The sequence below is a fragment of the Podarcis melisellensis genome (genome assembly GCF_964234715.1).
Source record: "Podarcis melisellensis genome assembly, chromosome: 3".
Classification (NCBI taxonomy): Eukaryota; Metazoa; Chordata; class Lepidosauria; order Squamata; family Lacertidae; genus Podarcis; species Podarcis melisellensis.
Genome location: NC_138530.1, coordinates 96,305,783 through 96,322,239, shown reverse-complemented (window position 1 = coordinate 96,322,239; position 16,457 = coordinate 96,305,783). Strand labels below are relative to the sequence as shown.

Here is a 16,457-nt window from a genome sequence, read left to right as displayed (position 1 = left end):
CCTGTATTTCCCTGCACACACACACACTAAATAACAAACCCTTCCTTTCAACATTCCTATGAGGAAAAGTTGCAGCATTGGGGGCTTTTTAGTGGAGAGAAAAGGTAGATAAGAGCAGCAGAAGTGTATAAAATTATGCACGGTGATAGCTCCCATGTGTTGTGAATTATTTCGAGGGAAAAGAAGGGGAGGGGAAGCATTGTTTATAAAGTGCAAGGAATATTTATGGAGGTTAATGAAAATGCAATCCTAACCCCTGGCTGGCAGCAGTGTTTCTTATTGGAACAGAGAAGCCAGCATGGAATTCACAGTCCTGGCATTTGCATTCTCCAGAAGGTTGTGGGCAGGGGGAAAAATGCCCCTTCACTGCACTGAGAGGTTGTGTTTGCCATCTTTTTGAGAGCCAGTGTGGTGTAGTGGTTAAGAGCAGTAGTCTCGTAATCTGGGGAACCGGGTTTGCGTCTCCGCTCCTCCACATGCAGCTGCTGGGTGACCTTGGGCCAGTCACACTTCATTGAAGTCTCTCAGCCCCACTCACCTCACAGAGTGTTTGTTGTGGGGGAGGAAGGGAAAGGAGAATGTTAGCCGCTTTGAGACTCCTTAAAGGGAGTGAAAGGCGGGATATCAAATCCAAACTCTTTTTCTTCTTCTTCTTCTTCTTCTTCTTCTTCTTTTAACACTGAAAGCACACACAAAACAGCCACAAATAAAGCTTTTCTCACTGTCTCTCTACGTTAGGCAGTGAGCAAGCAATGTAAAATGACCCTACTAGTCTTAGTCATTTTTCTCATTCTGATGCCTGAGATAGTGATCTATTTTTGGCATTCTTGCTATCTCATTCTAAATAATCTTTTATTTTCTTCAAATATTCCTGACGGGTTCCAGATTTCTGCACACAATACAGATTGCTTGTCGTAAGGTTATAGCCTTATCTGATCCCCGGTGCTCCTCCATCTCTGTTGTTCACCTTAATCTTTTCTATAAACTTACATCTTGTCAGTATCTTTGACACCATTGATTATAACATCCTATTGAACTTTCAGGACTTGTTTCTCACTGATAGGCATTATGCTGCTGAGAGGCACGTATTGTTTCTCGGACATCTGTTCAGCTAATGGGAAGAGACCAGTGCATTTTTAAAGTGAACGAAACACATTATTAATTCCATGCTGTTCTTTACACATGCACACCCACCCACCCACATATATTTACACCATCTATATAAACTTTGGGTGATATCCATTGGGTGCTTCTTCCTTGATTTAAATGAGCTGATCTGGTATAGGAAGGGAATACTCTGCAGTTTCTGCTTTTCTTTTGCAATGTAACTGAGCTGTATCCATTATGGTGAGATACCAGAAAAAGACCAAAAAAAATTAAAGAGCTTAGGACCCTTTGGAGAATCCTATGGCCAAATCCCATGTATGGCAAGGAAAAGGAACAGGTTTTGGGTCCAGTAAAAGCATAAAGAGAAGTCCATACCCTTATGGTATCTGCCCAGGGAAGATCTCTGCAAGAAAGAAGCCAGGATAGCAGCGCCCACTGCAACAGGAGGGGCATTGCTAATGAGTGATATGCCAACTCGATGCACCCTCAATCCACCTAGTCAGAGACTTTCTGCCCCAGTGATGCCTTCTGGGGAAAAAACACAGAAGGAGGCTTTCTATAAGCCAATGTCCTGCAGGTAAGATCCTGTTCAAGAAAGTCTCCTGCAGCTCTGCCTCTTCTCCTAACAACCTGTTCCTCCGTAAAAGTACCAACTGAAATGAATTATGCAGCAGGAGAGCTTACCCTAACTAGACTATCTGTACACAGCCTTTGCACATCACTGAAGGGCTGCTTCCATGATAACTGACCTTGCATGTGTGATTTACGAATTCTGCAGCCCTCAGCGCTCTCTTCCTGCGACTTTATCACACGATAAACCAGAGAGGAAGTGAAGCATAGTAAAGTGAAACTATAAATAGCAGCAATTATGCTGAAGTAATGAATGTGTGACCAAGCAAAGGTATAATTTCCTTTGTCGTTATTCATGTTATTTTACTTCAGGACAAAAAGGCATTTACCTTAAGTGCAATTTTCGCAATGATCTACCTAGAAATCAGCATGAAATAAAACAATATCCATCATCGGTATATCCGTTATGTACTGTTACTAAGCACAGGAATTTGTACACTTACCCATGTGCAAGTGCAGCGTTACACTTTTAGTTAGCTGTATTCCTAATTGCCATGACTCTTAAGCCTGGCTTAGCTTGTTGTCCAAAGGTGGGATCACAGTTAACCTTTCTCCTACTTAACCATGGTCTATAGCCAGAGAACAAACATTGGCTACAGATCATAGAATCATAGAGTCAGAAGGGACCCTAAGGATCATCTATCCTAACTGCCTGCAATGCAGGAATATGAAGCTGTCCCACATAGCCACATAGAGATCGAACCTGCAACCTTGACATTATCAGCACCATGCTCTAACCAACTGAGCTATCCTGGTTAAGGAGAAGAGAGCTTAACCACAGTCCTAGGTTTGGATGACACACTACGTCAAACCTTGGCTTCGCGATATTGCCAAGGGCTGGACTGGATTGCTGTATATTTTATAACACTTCTTCCAATGGTGGCTTATTTCTATCACGCAAGCAGAAAATGCTCAGCCTAAAAACTCTGAACTTAACGTTAGCAACTTGCCTCTCTTTGTCCTTTTCTAACAATGCAGGTATGTTTCTACACGCCTTTTCCCTTTCCTTTCATGTTCTATCAATTGATACAATAAAGTGCTAGCTTAACGAAAGCTAACTTCAAAGCGAGAATAATTGTTGCAAAGGATATTAGGGTAAATCACCTACAAACAATTACCATTTTGAAAAGCAGGCTTTGAAACAAATTATACAAGGCATGTTTTGATCTTAACAATTTCATAGTACCAAGGTCTAATCTGCCAATTAATGTACTGTTTTTCATGTTCTTTCTGTGGAATAAACTGATTTTTTTCATACTGACCTGCATCTCAAGGACCTTAGATGCCTGGTTCACTTCTCCAGTTATCGTGAAGCTGAAACCTGACATTTTAAGATATGTATCTGGGCAGTAAACAGTCCTCTTGCAAGAGCATGCAACAGCTCTTATTACAAAATTTGTAATTTATATTTTCTGTTTGGCTAAACTGTGGAAATTCTGGTACCTGGGCTAATGTAACATTAGCTCTGAGGCAAATCAATATTGCCTGGCCTGATTTTGTAAGAAATCTTGCCATAGCACAGCATTGGGTCCCTTGCTTCCCCACTTTGATCCTGAATTTCCTTGCGGTATTTTACTGCTTTAAGTTGCATATGGACCATTTAATCAAGCACCCAAGCTTGCTTACATGTTTGCTCAAAGTAAATGAATGAGCGCTTTCATTACATGAATAAAACAAGCCAGAGTTAGAGTTAATGTTGAATATTGACTACAGCCATGGTCAAGAACTCAAGGCCTGATGATAAACTATTTGAGAATTCAGCCGTTCCCAGCATAATTTGTTGAGAAAGAAGTCAGATATGTACAGTGGTACTTCGGGTTACATACACTTCAGGTTACATACGCTTCAGGTTACAGACTCCCCTAACCCAGAAATATTACCTCGGGTTAAGAACTTTGCTTCAGGATGAGAACAGAAATCGTGCAGAGATGGCACAGCGACAGCAGGAGCCCCATTAGCTAAAGTGGTGCTTCAGGTTAAGAACAGTTTCAGGTTAAGAACAGACCTCCAGAATAAATTAAGTTCTTAACCCGAGGTACCACTGTATTCTCATCAATGAAGTTTGAGATACCAAGGAATGTTCTGATGAGAAAATATATATTGAACCTCTCTGGACAACAAGATACTGTAATGCTGATACTGTCATATGTGAGGGCTTTTAAGTACATTAGTGTCAAAATTTTGTTGTTTATTGAAATTGCCCAGTTCCTGCTTCACATAGAATGGTAATACCCTTTGCAAAAGACATAATTTATATTTAATTGATTTTGTGCCCTTTGGTCCAAGATATGGTTGTATCTTCAAGGAACACTACGACTTGTGATCAGATTTTTTTTAAAAACCCAAACACACCATAAGAACCAAGCTGGATCAAATCAAGAATCCTGTTTGGAATGCTTCTTTAAGCTTTACAAGCTAGGGCATGAGGGCAATAGCTATTTGCTATGTTCCTTCCAACACCTGGCATTAAATTGTGCACTGCCTCCGAAAAATGGGCTGCATTTAACTGCTGGTGGTAATAGCTTTTCCTAGAAATAACATCTTTGAACTGTTTTCAAGTTCTCTGGCTGGATCTTTCACAAGTTTAGAGTATGGTAATGAGAACAGGAAATAATATGATTATAATTGGCAGATGTCAGAGCGGAAGTAGCTCCTTTTCTCTTTTTGTTTTTCTTCTTACTTAGTTTTTGATAGTTTTTTATTAATATTAAATTATATTATTATATGGATGATAAAAGATTCAAACAGAGAAAACATTAATGGAGGATATCTTTGTGGCAGATAGAATAGAGTTGTTGTTTTTCCTGAATGTGAGGCTGAGAAGGATGGGAGCTGTCTCAGGTGGGAGCTGGGAAGACATAGATCTCTTTGTGAATTGAAGATTAAGATAGAAGGCTGATAGAATATAAAATTTAGTGTTTGTTTGGGTGTGAGTTTTGTTTTTGTTTTCTTTTTGCTTTTCTTCTTTTCCTTTCCTTTCCTTTCCTTGTTATTATTTTGCTCTCTTTAGATATTAGCTTTGTTTGATTTTTTTGATTTGATTTTTTTAAGGCAAAGTAATATACCGTATTTTTTGCTCTATAAGACGCACCAGACCACAAGACACACCTAGTTTTTGGAGAAGGAAAACAAGAAAAAAAATATTCTGAATCTTAGAAGCCAGAACAGCAAGAGGGATCGCTGTGCAGTGAAAGCAGCAATCCCTCTTGCTGTTCTGGCTTCTGTGATAGCTGCGCAGCCTGCATTTGCTCCATAAGACGCACACACATTTCCCCTTACTTTTTAGGAGGGGGAAAGTGAGTCTAGTGAGTCTTGTAGAGCAAAAAATATGGTAATTATCACTCATATTTTCTCCTATAGTCCACTTTGATCCTTTGGACATTCACTTTACTAAGAAATACCTGAAGAAGTGTGCATGCACACAAAAGCTTATACCCAGAACAAACTTAGTTGGTCTCTAAGGTGCTACTGGACATTTTTTAAAATTTATTTCAACTGTGTCAGACCAATGTCAGACCAACGCAGCTGCCTACCTGTTTCTTCAACTCAGTTACTCTTACCCAGTGCTATCTTCCTAGAAAAAGAGGTGCTGGAACTCACCCTGAACGTCTCCCTTGTTCTCTTATAATGACAATGGCACCAACCTGAAAGGTGCCACCAACTGAGTTCTGGCTGGGGGGGGGGGGGACCCTGCAGTTACGGGATTCTTATCCAGGTTAAGTTACATTAAAATATTTTGCAACCTATTCCAATATTTTCGTGATATGACAGAAATTGAACTGATACAGATGTTTTCCTTGGTCATGGGTTTTAAAAGCATATGGCTAAAAACAATGCAGGTGCCAATGAAGGGCCAATGCAATATACTGCCACCAACACTGGTGTGCAGTGACATTTTTGCAGGGGAACAGTAAGGGCTAGAAGCATCAGCTTGCAAAAGCAATGGGGGAGGGGGACGTGAGCATCAAACCTCCCTCCCTAAACCAGGCAGAAACTTCCTGGGCTTTGAGGAGATGCCTGGGCTCTGACAGGAAGCTGGAGCCCTCTTGCTTCCTTCCAAAAGCCGGGCAGGCTTTGGGAAGATGGTGGGAGGGCTCTTGGACCCATCAGAGCATCACACCTCCCTCCCTAAGCTGGGCAGAAGCTTCCTGAGCTTTTGGAAGGTGGTGCCAGGAAAACATTTAGGGGACTAGTCTAGTCCCCGTAGTCCAGTGACCGCATGCCACACTGGCCACTAATGAAAAATAAAAGAGAGGTTTTTTTTAACTAGTGGTGGGCAGTAACACTACCCTACAGAGAATGAAGAGTGCTTAAGCCTAGCTCTGAACCGAACTGTAACCACTGTGTATACCGTAAATATAGGTCACATTCAAATGGACTTGGGATCTATACGCTTACAGTTCTATTCTAGAAATGGTGCTAAGAACAAACCCTTGAAAGTCAGTCCTCGGATCAGATGATTGACCCGAATGTTACCGTAATTATTTAAAAGCTCACATAGAGCCATAACAAAAATATGAAATCCTTATTTCATTTTAATTAATGGTATCGGTGAGTGAATTGTGAAGATGCCCAGTGTCCCTTTTGGAATTATCATTGTGAGTACTGATGTAGTCTAACTGTTTCATGGCATTTTCCTTAGCACAGTAGGAATATGTGGAAGGAGGAGAAGAAGTCTTGCATAGTAACTCACCCTAATGCAATTTATATAATTCCTTGTTGGCATGCTGCATTTATCTTAATGATAGCTTTACAACCAGCTTGATAGGTCACTGATTTCAGTATGAAGATATAACACCTTTCTCTTGGTATTTCCTGACCCATAAAATGACTAGCCAGGCCCAGATCCAGTTCAGAATTACCAGGCTGCGCTGCCCAGCCATTTTACTGTCAGTTCAGATAAATTCTGATTCCATGCCCCAAGGTACCCTGTGGTGTGAACTGTACTAATATGCTTCACTTAAACACAGCAGGCCTCCTGCTCTTTATAGCTAAATTATGAAAGAACAATTACCTGCTGAAGGCTTTCATTTATCCAAGCTATCTGCATGTCTGAATCCCATACATAATGGCTAGTCAGTTTACATATGAATAGTGCCACACTTACTCATGAAGCATAGAAGAATTTGCACAGGCATGTGCATACATGCAAAAGCTTCTCAAGACTGCAAGAGACTAATTATAATTATATTATTTCCTCTTATTTTAAAAGCACAAGATTGTAGCCTTGGTCCACCATGCACAATAGCTCAAGATGCCCCAAGTATGTGATTCATGCGTCTGCTTGGCCTTCACCTCTGTTCATGTATCAAGTAGTTTGACATGACCATATCGGATAGAATGTGAGCCATGGGTACAGGAGCTGACTAGTTCTTGAGCTGGAGGCCATGCAGTTTCTCTGCTTCATCTTCTTTTTTAGCTATTTCTGGAAGTACATTTTCTTGCCAACACTGCTCTGAACAACTTGCCGCTCAATCTTCATTTGCCACTTAGCCCACTTTTGCAAACCTTTCCACACACACGATCTGGTTACACAGATGTGTGTCCGGTAATCCCAACAGATTGATTCTTTCATATACTAGTCATAATCTGCCTAAGGGTTTCCTTAAGTAATCTACCTGTTGTTATCTCAACTTCCCTTTGATTTGCCATGTAAGGATAAACTGTTATTTTCACCCCCATATTACAGGTGAAACAACTGAGGCTGTAAGCCAGCAGGATGGCAAAGCCCAGGCCACCAAGGGGAGTGTGTAGTGGAGCTGAGATCTGAAGCTGCAAAGGCTGAGCACAAACATTATCTCAACTACCATGCAAAATTATATCACATGATCCTCTGGCTCATCTGCACGTAGCACTAAAACTGATGTGATGCAGCTCTGAGTTATCTGTCTGTGTAAAATTAGTTTGAAAACTGAAATAAATAAATAAATAAATAATAATAATAATGCTCAAATCCTGTACCTATCTCTCTTCCTTGCACTGTAGTTCTGCTGTTTTGATATCTTCATCCCTACCCCCAATCCCACCCCACTCACCATTTATAGTACATGAGGACTAATTTGCAGAGACACCATAAGAAGTAAGGACTAATGGCTGGTATAGCATCCTTGATGGTGTATATATATTTCTTCTTGCTGCAGATCTAATGCATTTGAAGTACTGGCACTCGATGGAGTTAGCACTGGGATACTTCAGTATTGTTCAACCCAGGAGAGTGTTGACTGGCTGAGAGCATTATCAACTAACATCAATGATTTGACACTACAAAATGTATGTTGCTTCCTAGATATTTTTCCCCCTATTTTTTGTTGTTTGGGTTTTGTTTTTGGTTTTTTTCCTTAGCGATTCAGAATGATTTTTTCCCACCTGCCAGAGATCAGCGTAATATATTGTTATGTGTTTAAAAAAGACATTGATTTCAGGAAGGAGAGGGGGAGAGAAAAGGCACACCTTGTCAAATTTGATGATGCCTTTCAAACTCTCCAAACATTCATTGTGATCAGTCACATTTTATAAAAGGGAGAATTAGAAAATAACAGCCTTTTACATTCCAGGAGGGGTGGTAGTCACAGAGTATATCAGTAAGGACCTACCTTAAGCTTTGCAGTGCCATTAGTCCTGGGAGCTGCTGCCTTCACTTTTCACATGAATATTTTTTAAATAACAAGGTGAAACGCTTGTAGATTTATGGATGTATACTTTTATAACCGCTGTCCCTATACTCTCTCATGTACTTAGCTTGCTCAGTGATAACTTTCATGAGTGTTCATATTCAGGTCGCAAAACAACATACAGTGTTTCATTATTCAAAACCTTTTTTAAAAAATAAAAATGCTTAAATCGGCCACTTTTATTTTGAAGAAAAAACAACAACCATAGGACTGTTTTTCTGGTATGTGCTCCCAATCCAGATCAAAATACCATGCCAATGTCCTACTGGTAAGCCACCCCATCTTTACCTGCTAATTCCCCTCTATGACCACACCTCTAGAAGCAAAAAAGAAAAGAAAAAACAGAAATAGTAGTCGGGGGGCATGGTTCCCTTATCCAAATTGGGAGCATGTTTCAGATAAGGCCTCATGGTTTCTTCCCCACCCCCACAAATTAGAAGTGTGGATAATTTAACATGCACTTTAGTCCACATAAATGCATGGCATTCATAGGCATCATCTAGCACTGTAAGAGTGTGGCCTTAACCCTTTCCCACAAACAACCCACAATCCACCTATTCCTAAGGACCGCTGCGTCAACAGCTTAAAAAATATCTGATTAACTGGAATGTCTACATAGCTATAGATGCATTCATATCAATAAACAAAAGTCACACCCAATCGCTATAGAGGTTTCAAAACTGCATCTTCTGCTGACTTCAAGTCTCCTCCTTCAGTTGAAAATACTGATTTTGCAGGTAAAGGTGCAAAACCACTATTTTTCTGAGAATCTATGGATTGAATCCGGACTTTGCCTTCCAGGGATAGAAAGGCTCCTTCCATCCTCAGAAGGCTTTTTATCTGGCAGAGTGATCCCCTTAGAGCCAGACTTCACTCCTGTTGATTGATATAGGGTCAGACCACACCTAACGTACTGTGTCCTCTTCTGGGCCCCACAATGTAAGAAGGATATTGACAAGCTAGAACGTGTTCAGAGCAGGACAACCAAGATGATCAAGAGTCTGGAAACCAAGCCTTATGAGGAATGGATGAGGGAGCTGGGTATGTTTAGCCTGGATAAGAGGAGGCTGAGAGGAAATATGAAAGCCATATTCAAATATCTAAAACCTGTGACAAGGAAGATGAAGCAAGCTTGTTTTCTCCTGCTCGAGAGGTTAGAACCTGAACCCAGTGGCTTCAAGTTACAAGAAAGGAGATTCTAACTAAAGATCAGGAAGAACTTTCTGATGGTAAGAGCTGTTTGACAATGAAACAGTCTCCTGTGAGAAATGGTGGACTCTCTTTCCTTGGAGGTTTATAAGCAGAGGTTGGATGGCCATCGGTCATGCATGATCTAGTTGAGATTATTGTATAGCAGGAGTTTGGACTAGGTGACTCTTAGAATACCTTCCAACTCTGCCATTCCATGACTTTTGAAGATTCCCTTTCCCCTGAAGCTCCCATTCACACTGTTCCAGGAGGTCCCCCAATGCGCCGAAATAATGTTGCACTAATGTGGCAGGAGTAGTGGAGAAGGAGCATAAGGGACTTCCCTTTCCGATCTAGCAGGAGTAAAGTCTGGATCTAACCAAGTGTTTTATGAGCTTTAACTTGATACCTCTTTCATTCTCATGTGATCTTAGCAAGTGCCCTAAAAGATGATTGCATTGACTTCACACAGCTCTATATAGATTTTGACTTTCTGGTTTCACAGAATCTGCTACAAATATCAACTTAGTTTATTTGATTTTATCTCCCAAACAGTAAGCAGAGAGACTTTATAAAGAAAAGACTATTCCAGATGTTGCTAACATCTGCTGAGTTTCATGGTGCATCCACACACATGGCAGGGTTTTTTGTGTGTGTGCAGTCTGCTACTAACATTTGTGCAAGGACGTGGCATGCTCCACAGTGCATCTTGTGATCTGTCATTGTAGTGACTACAGATAGGGGAGGATTTAATTCACTCTACAATACAAAACAAAGTTCCCTGTTTCTCACCTTCTGGACTTACCTCCTGGGTTTGGATACAATTGATTGATTGATTGATTGATTGATTGATTGGATTGGATTGGATTGGGTTTCCCTGCTACTTTTCATTCAAATGACTCTCAAAGCAGCTTGCAAACAATAACAATAACAGGACAGAACATAACATAACATAACATCACAAATACAGCATAAATCATATAAAATAACAAATCATGAATAAGACAATTGCAATCTTTAAAACACTATTAAAAAACAGCAACTAAAAAATAAGCTAAACATCACAATGTTTGTATTATATAATTAATACGAGCAAAAGTCATATTATATAATTAACAAATCTATACAGCATTCATAATATAAAAAACAATATTTAGAAGATTAACAAAATAGCAACTAAATAGTAAAAAAAAGCTAAGCGCTGTTAAGGTCATGCACACAATCTCCACGTTCCCATGACTCATCATCTTTCATTCTTCTAAGTTCAATAAAATACAGTGGTACCTCGGTTTACGAACTTAATCTGTTCCATAAGTCTGTTCTTAAACCAAAGCCGTTCTTAAACCGAGGCGTGCTTCCCTAAAGAGGCCTCCTGCCGCTGGTGCCCTTCTACCGTTCGGCTTCCATTCGTAGACCGAGGTAAAGTTCGCAAACCGAGACCCTACTTCCGGTTTTGCGGAGTTCATATACCAAATAGTTCTTAAACAGAGGTACCACTGTACACATAACACCAAATGTTAAGCCAGCTCAGTCAGATGTTGTGCCAACTGGTAGTGGGCCATGGTGGCTCTTGGGCCTACTTCCAGTGGTAAGAGGGATGTTAACTCCATGTAGTCTGCCCAGTCACCACTGATGAGGAAGTTACACACATCAGTCTTGATAATCAGGATGTCCATTTCTCACTTGAAGTCCAAGATGAGCCTGTCCCTCCAGGTTCGCAAGTTGTGGCTGCACTTGGTGCACAGGCTGGCCCGGAGGTACAGCAGCACTTCCATGCTCAGGACTCTCTTGCTGTCCTGTAGCCCATCCACCAGAAGTGATTCCAACTTTTCAGCTGCTCCTTGGCCGACATGGTGGACGCGGAGGCAGGGCAGCTACTTGAGTGGACACCAGGCAAGAGGGAGAGGCCAAGATAAAGATGTTGAGGGAGCCTCAGCAGGATCCCGGTGGCCTGGATGAGCTCATAGCCAGGGACTTGGGGTTGCGCCTTGGTCTTGGCATCCAGGCCACTTTTCTCACATGGATCCGTAATGGGAAGGGAAAGGCTTAAGCCTCATTCCTTTGCACCTTGATCCCAATCCCACCAGTCTCCAGTGGCATCTGTTATGACCTCTTCTCCCTGATCCTTTTTCTTTTCTTTTCTTTTCTTTTTTTTTGGAAAAGTTTTTATTGTTAAAATAAGGTAAAGGTAAAGGGACCCCTGACCATTAGGTCCAGTCGTGACAGACTCTGGGGTTGCGGTGCTCATCTCACTTTATTGGCCGAGGGAGCCGGCGTACAGCTTCCGGGTCATATGGCCAGCATGACTAAGCCGCTTCTGGTGAACCAGAGCAGTGCATGGAAACGCTGTTTACCTCCTGTTATCCATCTTATTTAGTATTTCAGTATTTAAAACGGAACTTGTTTATTCTAATAGGAGTTCTGATTTTTCAATATGGTTTTGCAAGTATCCTTTAAACACCTTCCAGTCCCTGTCTATCTTCTCTTTCGAGATTCTTCCAAATTCTCCCATTGTTTTGGATATATTGTAGTACTCCAATAATTTGGCAAGCCACTCCCTGCTCCTTTTTCAGCTCTTCTGGCTTCAGGTTGAGCTCCACACTGAACATGGAAGGTACACAAATGAGACCACATATCTATGAACTTTTACACAGCACTGCTTGCATACAATTTAGCTAGTATCTGAGTTATACCCAGAGAAGTCATGCCCATTAATTTAAGTGTATCTGCTCTGAATGTGACTAAAATTAGATGCAAAAACCCCTTGCATTTTTATGAAGGTGTCAGAAGAGCTGCATGGAGAAATCACAGTGTTTGCTGAGCTAGTTGAAAATGTGTATAAAAGTGGTGGTGCAATTTGATGTGCTGTCCCTTCCTGCGCAATTTCATAGAAAAAAGGTGGCTGCTCCCATGTACCTAGGGGGCAGCCATATTTTCTTCCTTACAATGTCCCCGCAAGGGCATCAAGGACGTAAAATGGAATAAAAGATTGCTGCCTTCGGAGTGTCAGGGGAGCAGGCATCTTTTTTCCTCTAACGGTTACCCAGGAAGGGATAGTATGTCATAACGGCACATCCAGGGCATTTTTTAGATTCATTTTCAATAAACTCAGCAAGTGCTGGGCTGTCTACCTGCTCCATGGCTGAAAACTGTTGAAAGAAAGTTTGTAGCTCAGTGGTAGAACATCTTCTTTGCATGCAGAAGGTCAAAGGTTGAATACTCCTAGCTAGGGCTAGGAAATAAATAAAAACCCTGTCTGAAACCCTGGGTAGCCATTGCTAATCAATTTAGACAATACTAAACTATATAGATCAGTAGTCTGACTGAGCAAGAGACAGCTTCCTATGTTTATAAAAGAAATGAGAAAAAACAGCCCTCAGACCACCTTGTAAATACTTTAAAAGAAATTAAATTACGTTTTTAAAAATTGAATGCCATGAGAAGCGTGTTAAAAAAAAAAAATTAGGATCCCACCGCAAAAAAACCCCTGCATGGAAACAAGACAGAAGACACATTTAAAACACAAACCAGATCAGTTCTGTTCCATTCATCCCTATTTCTTTATTTTCTCCTGAAAAGATTTGTACCTTTTTCAAGAAGTGCAAGCTTTCTGTGAATAAATACCCGTGCAATGTCCATCTACTGTCCTCTTTCTCTCCCTTTATAGTACCCTTTATTATTATTATTATTATTATTATTATTATTATTATTATTATTATTATTATTATTTATTATTATTATTATTATTATTATTATAAAAATATGCTAAATGTGTAGCAGATTTCATTTGTTTGCCCCTTTACTGAATTCCTTTTAGTAGATGCTAAGCCAATCAAGAATGTGGCTATATCACAATCCCATATTACAGTTTCCAGAAACACACACATAGTCTATCGCTCTCTCTCCCCCCGCCCCTTGCTTGGTAGGCTATCTTTTTGCTAACTTTATTGATTCAGCAGTTTGGCACCAAACACCTTAAATGTTTGATGCTGTGGGTTTTGTGGGGTGGGGTGGGGTGACGTATTCATGCATGCTGTTTATTTCATATGTACATACAGAGAGAAAGTGTGGGATTAATGCCCGAAGAATCTGGCATCTTTTTTAGAGTAGGAGCAGTTGGTTTAGCTCTGAGACTCTACAGCTGCATCTTGCAGAATGGCTAACAGAACGTGGTTCCAGAGGGAATATTTCTGTTACTGTCTTGTAAAGTTGAATTTAAGTATGTATGGTAAGTGGGACAAAGGCATATGGTGCCTTCCTGCTGCCTGCCAAATTCTGCTGCCACTGATAGTGAAATGTTCCTCCCTTCTTCCTCTTTCCAAGTAAGATTCACTCCACTGTGTATACATATGGTACAGTTAAAAATGTGTGCGTGGGTAAGCTTGAACAGGGGAGGAAACATTGCACGTATGCAATATGGTGCAGATCCGTGCTAAAATAGGCAAGTATGAAACAGCCTTCGGTGTCAGTTCCACTACCAATATCAGGTCATAATAAAGCTGAGGCTTTTCCCTCGTTTACAGATATGGGAGTTCCAAACGACCTTCATTTCAGTAGAGGCAGTAACTCATTGTTTAAATTCCAGAACCAATGAGTGATTTTGCTGTGCTTATTGAAATGAATGGGGGAAATCCATACATTCCAGAGCTGAATATCCACCAGTTTGGTGTGGGTTTTGTTGCTGTTCATTGTTGTTTTTGCACTGGAAGTTGCTCATGGGACAGAGTGGAATTTTTCAATGCCCTGCGTAGCAATGTCGTGTTTTTGAGACCATTCTGAAAGGAGCTGATTCCACTTAAAAACCCGTGAATCCCACAGTAAGCTCTAAAGCAGGGGTGGGCCAAAATTCACCTGACATCACAGTGACATCAGGCGATGCTGCACTTTGAAGCCCCAATTGTTGGGACTTAAAAGCACAGTGTGGGGCTGTTCGAAACCTCTTTCCCAACAACATTACTCAGCAGCATAAGAGTAGCGCTGGGAAGAAGAAGCAGTTTCCATTAAATGGAAAACACTCCCCTTCCTTTGAGCAAGGCTCGTTCCCTCTGCCCATAAGTTAATTGGCAGATGGGAGTGTTAGAATTCCTGCTCCGTGATTGCAGTCATGGGATTTTTGTCTATCACATGACGGTGTATGTTTTGACTCCACAAAGTGTGGGAAGTGACGGACACAGGATGTTTGTGTTACTGTGTTCCGTGAAGTGGGACTATTGTTCTTTGTTCTTTCTCTTTGTTGTCTGATGCTAGAGAGAGAAGGAGCCATGTTGCAGTGCTCCATGTGTGTTATATGTAAAGTAGATTAGCCCAAATGCTGAGTTGCTGAGGTCTGTTACGCAAGCTGCGAAGACTCTGCTGATCCCTAAGTGTGCTGATGTCTGATGGCATCGGTCGCTGTGATGTTCGAGCAGAAGAAAGCTTTTGAAGCTCCCAAACGAAAGACCAGGAGGGAGAGAACATGCCAGTCAGGCATGTGTCTTTGCTAGGGTCCTACTCTAGTGTAGGATGAGCTCCTGACAGGGAGTGCACCTTGCTGCAGCAAAGGAACAGCGCTATGCTCCCAACTGATCCTTTGATGCCCCACCCTTACCTGCCCTATCCCTGGTGTCATGTCTGCCATCAGGCATGGGGCAGGTAGCAGTGGCTTCCCCAAAACAGCCCCACAGGCCAAATGGGGAGGCCTGGAGTGTGAAGTATGGATCATGCTGTTGGAGGTTCCCCCTCTCTTGCTCTAAAGGGACAGGTTGACTTGAAAACAAACATGAAAAAGCAACTCTGCCCCCTTTTCTCATCTCCACTTTAAAGTCATATGAGCCAGGGAGAAGGCTTACCCAGGGTATATAAAGAGAGGCTAGCTAAGCTTAGCTTCAGAAGGCTGGGAAGCTTCCCAGAGCCAGACACACAACCCGTCCTCTGAAGGCTGAAGCTGCAATAGCACTTTCTGGAGACTGCACAACCTCTCCCTTGAATCTGTGGGGTTTTTTACAAGCCTATCCTGGAGCTTGCACCTCTTTATACGACTTGCATGTCGAGGTCCCCCAAGCCACCCCTAAATAAATCACAATTCACACATAATTTTTGTTTAAGGTTTTTGGCATAATTTTGGCCACAACTTGATTAAAATACATAAATGTGAGTGGTTGCTTAGGCATTGGTTCCGACTATCTGTCCCCGCCCAGGGACAGAACTGACTTCCAGATTCCAGTGAAAGCCAGTAAGGGAAAACAATACTGGGGAGAGCATGGAGCTGGGCACCAGACCTTCACCTCTCCCCGCATGCTCCCAGGGGCTTGTGTTGCCCAAGCCCCATTCAGGGGTACAGATGAAAGAATGGCAAGCCCCTGGATTCCTTTAACGGAATCCCCTTGCAGCAGTAGCATTGGAGGGGCAGGCACTGCCAATCCTTACCCCTCCACCAACCAATGTTTTAACCAATGCCTAACCTCAAACTTACAAGTTGTGACAATTTGCTACGCAGTAGGCAAAAACCAAATGGCACCAGCCAATCAGCCAAATGGACAAAATTCCTATCAGGTCCCTGCCCCAAAAGCAGACGACCCCATGACAGGCATAGTAAGGTCAACGCAATAGCCCTAGATTAGGGAGGATGGGCAGGTGACCCGATGCCCAGTCAGTGCTGCATGACTTGATTTTATAACCTTTGGTCCGTCCCCCTAAATGGCAACACCAAAATTTGCCCAGTAACCCATGTGCTCTCTATGAAGGAGAACACACTTTATATGAATAGCAATAGTGAGATGAAAAGTATTTATCATTGCCGTGTGCCAGTGAGCTTAAAGGGCTAGAAGCAACCCAAACATTTCTTTATAACTAGCAACAATTGTAAATTTATCTTAATTCATT

General features: G+C 41.6%; 1 protein-coding gene across 3 annotated transcripts in view; it reads left to right on the top strand.

Moving 5' to 3' along the window:
- The window catches only part of SNTG2 (syntrophin gamma 2), a 221,056-nt gene that overhangs the window by 160,265 nt on the left and 44,334 nt on the right, over window positions 1–16,457 (top strand). For all 3 annotated transcript variants that reach the window (XM_081906304.1, XM_081906303.1, XM_081906305.1), the window contains exon 10: window positions 7,878–8,007. In XM_081906304.1, the coding sequence (XP_081762430.1) occupies window positions 7,878–8,007 (130 nt within the window). The remainder of the gene's footprint in view (window positions 1–7,877; window positions 8,008–16,457) is intronic.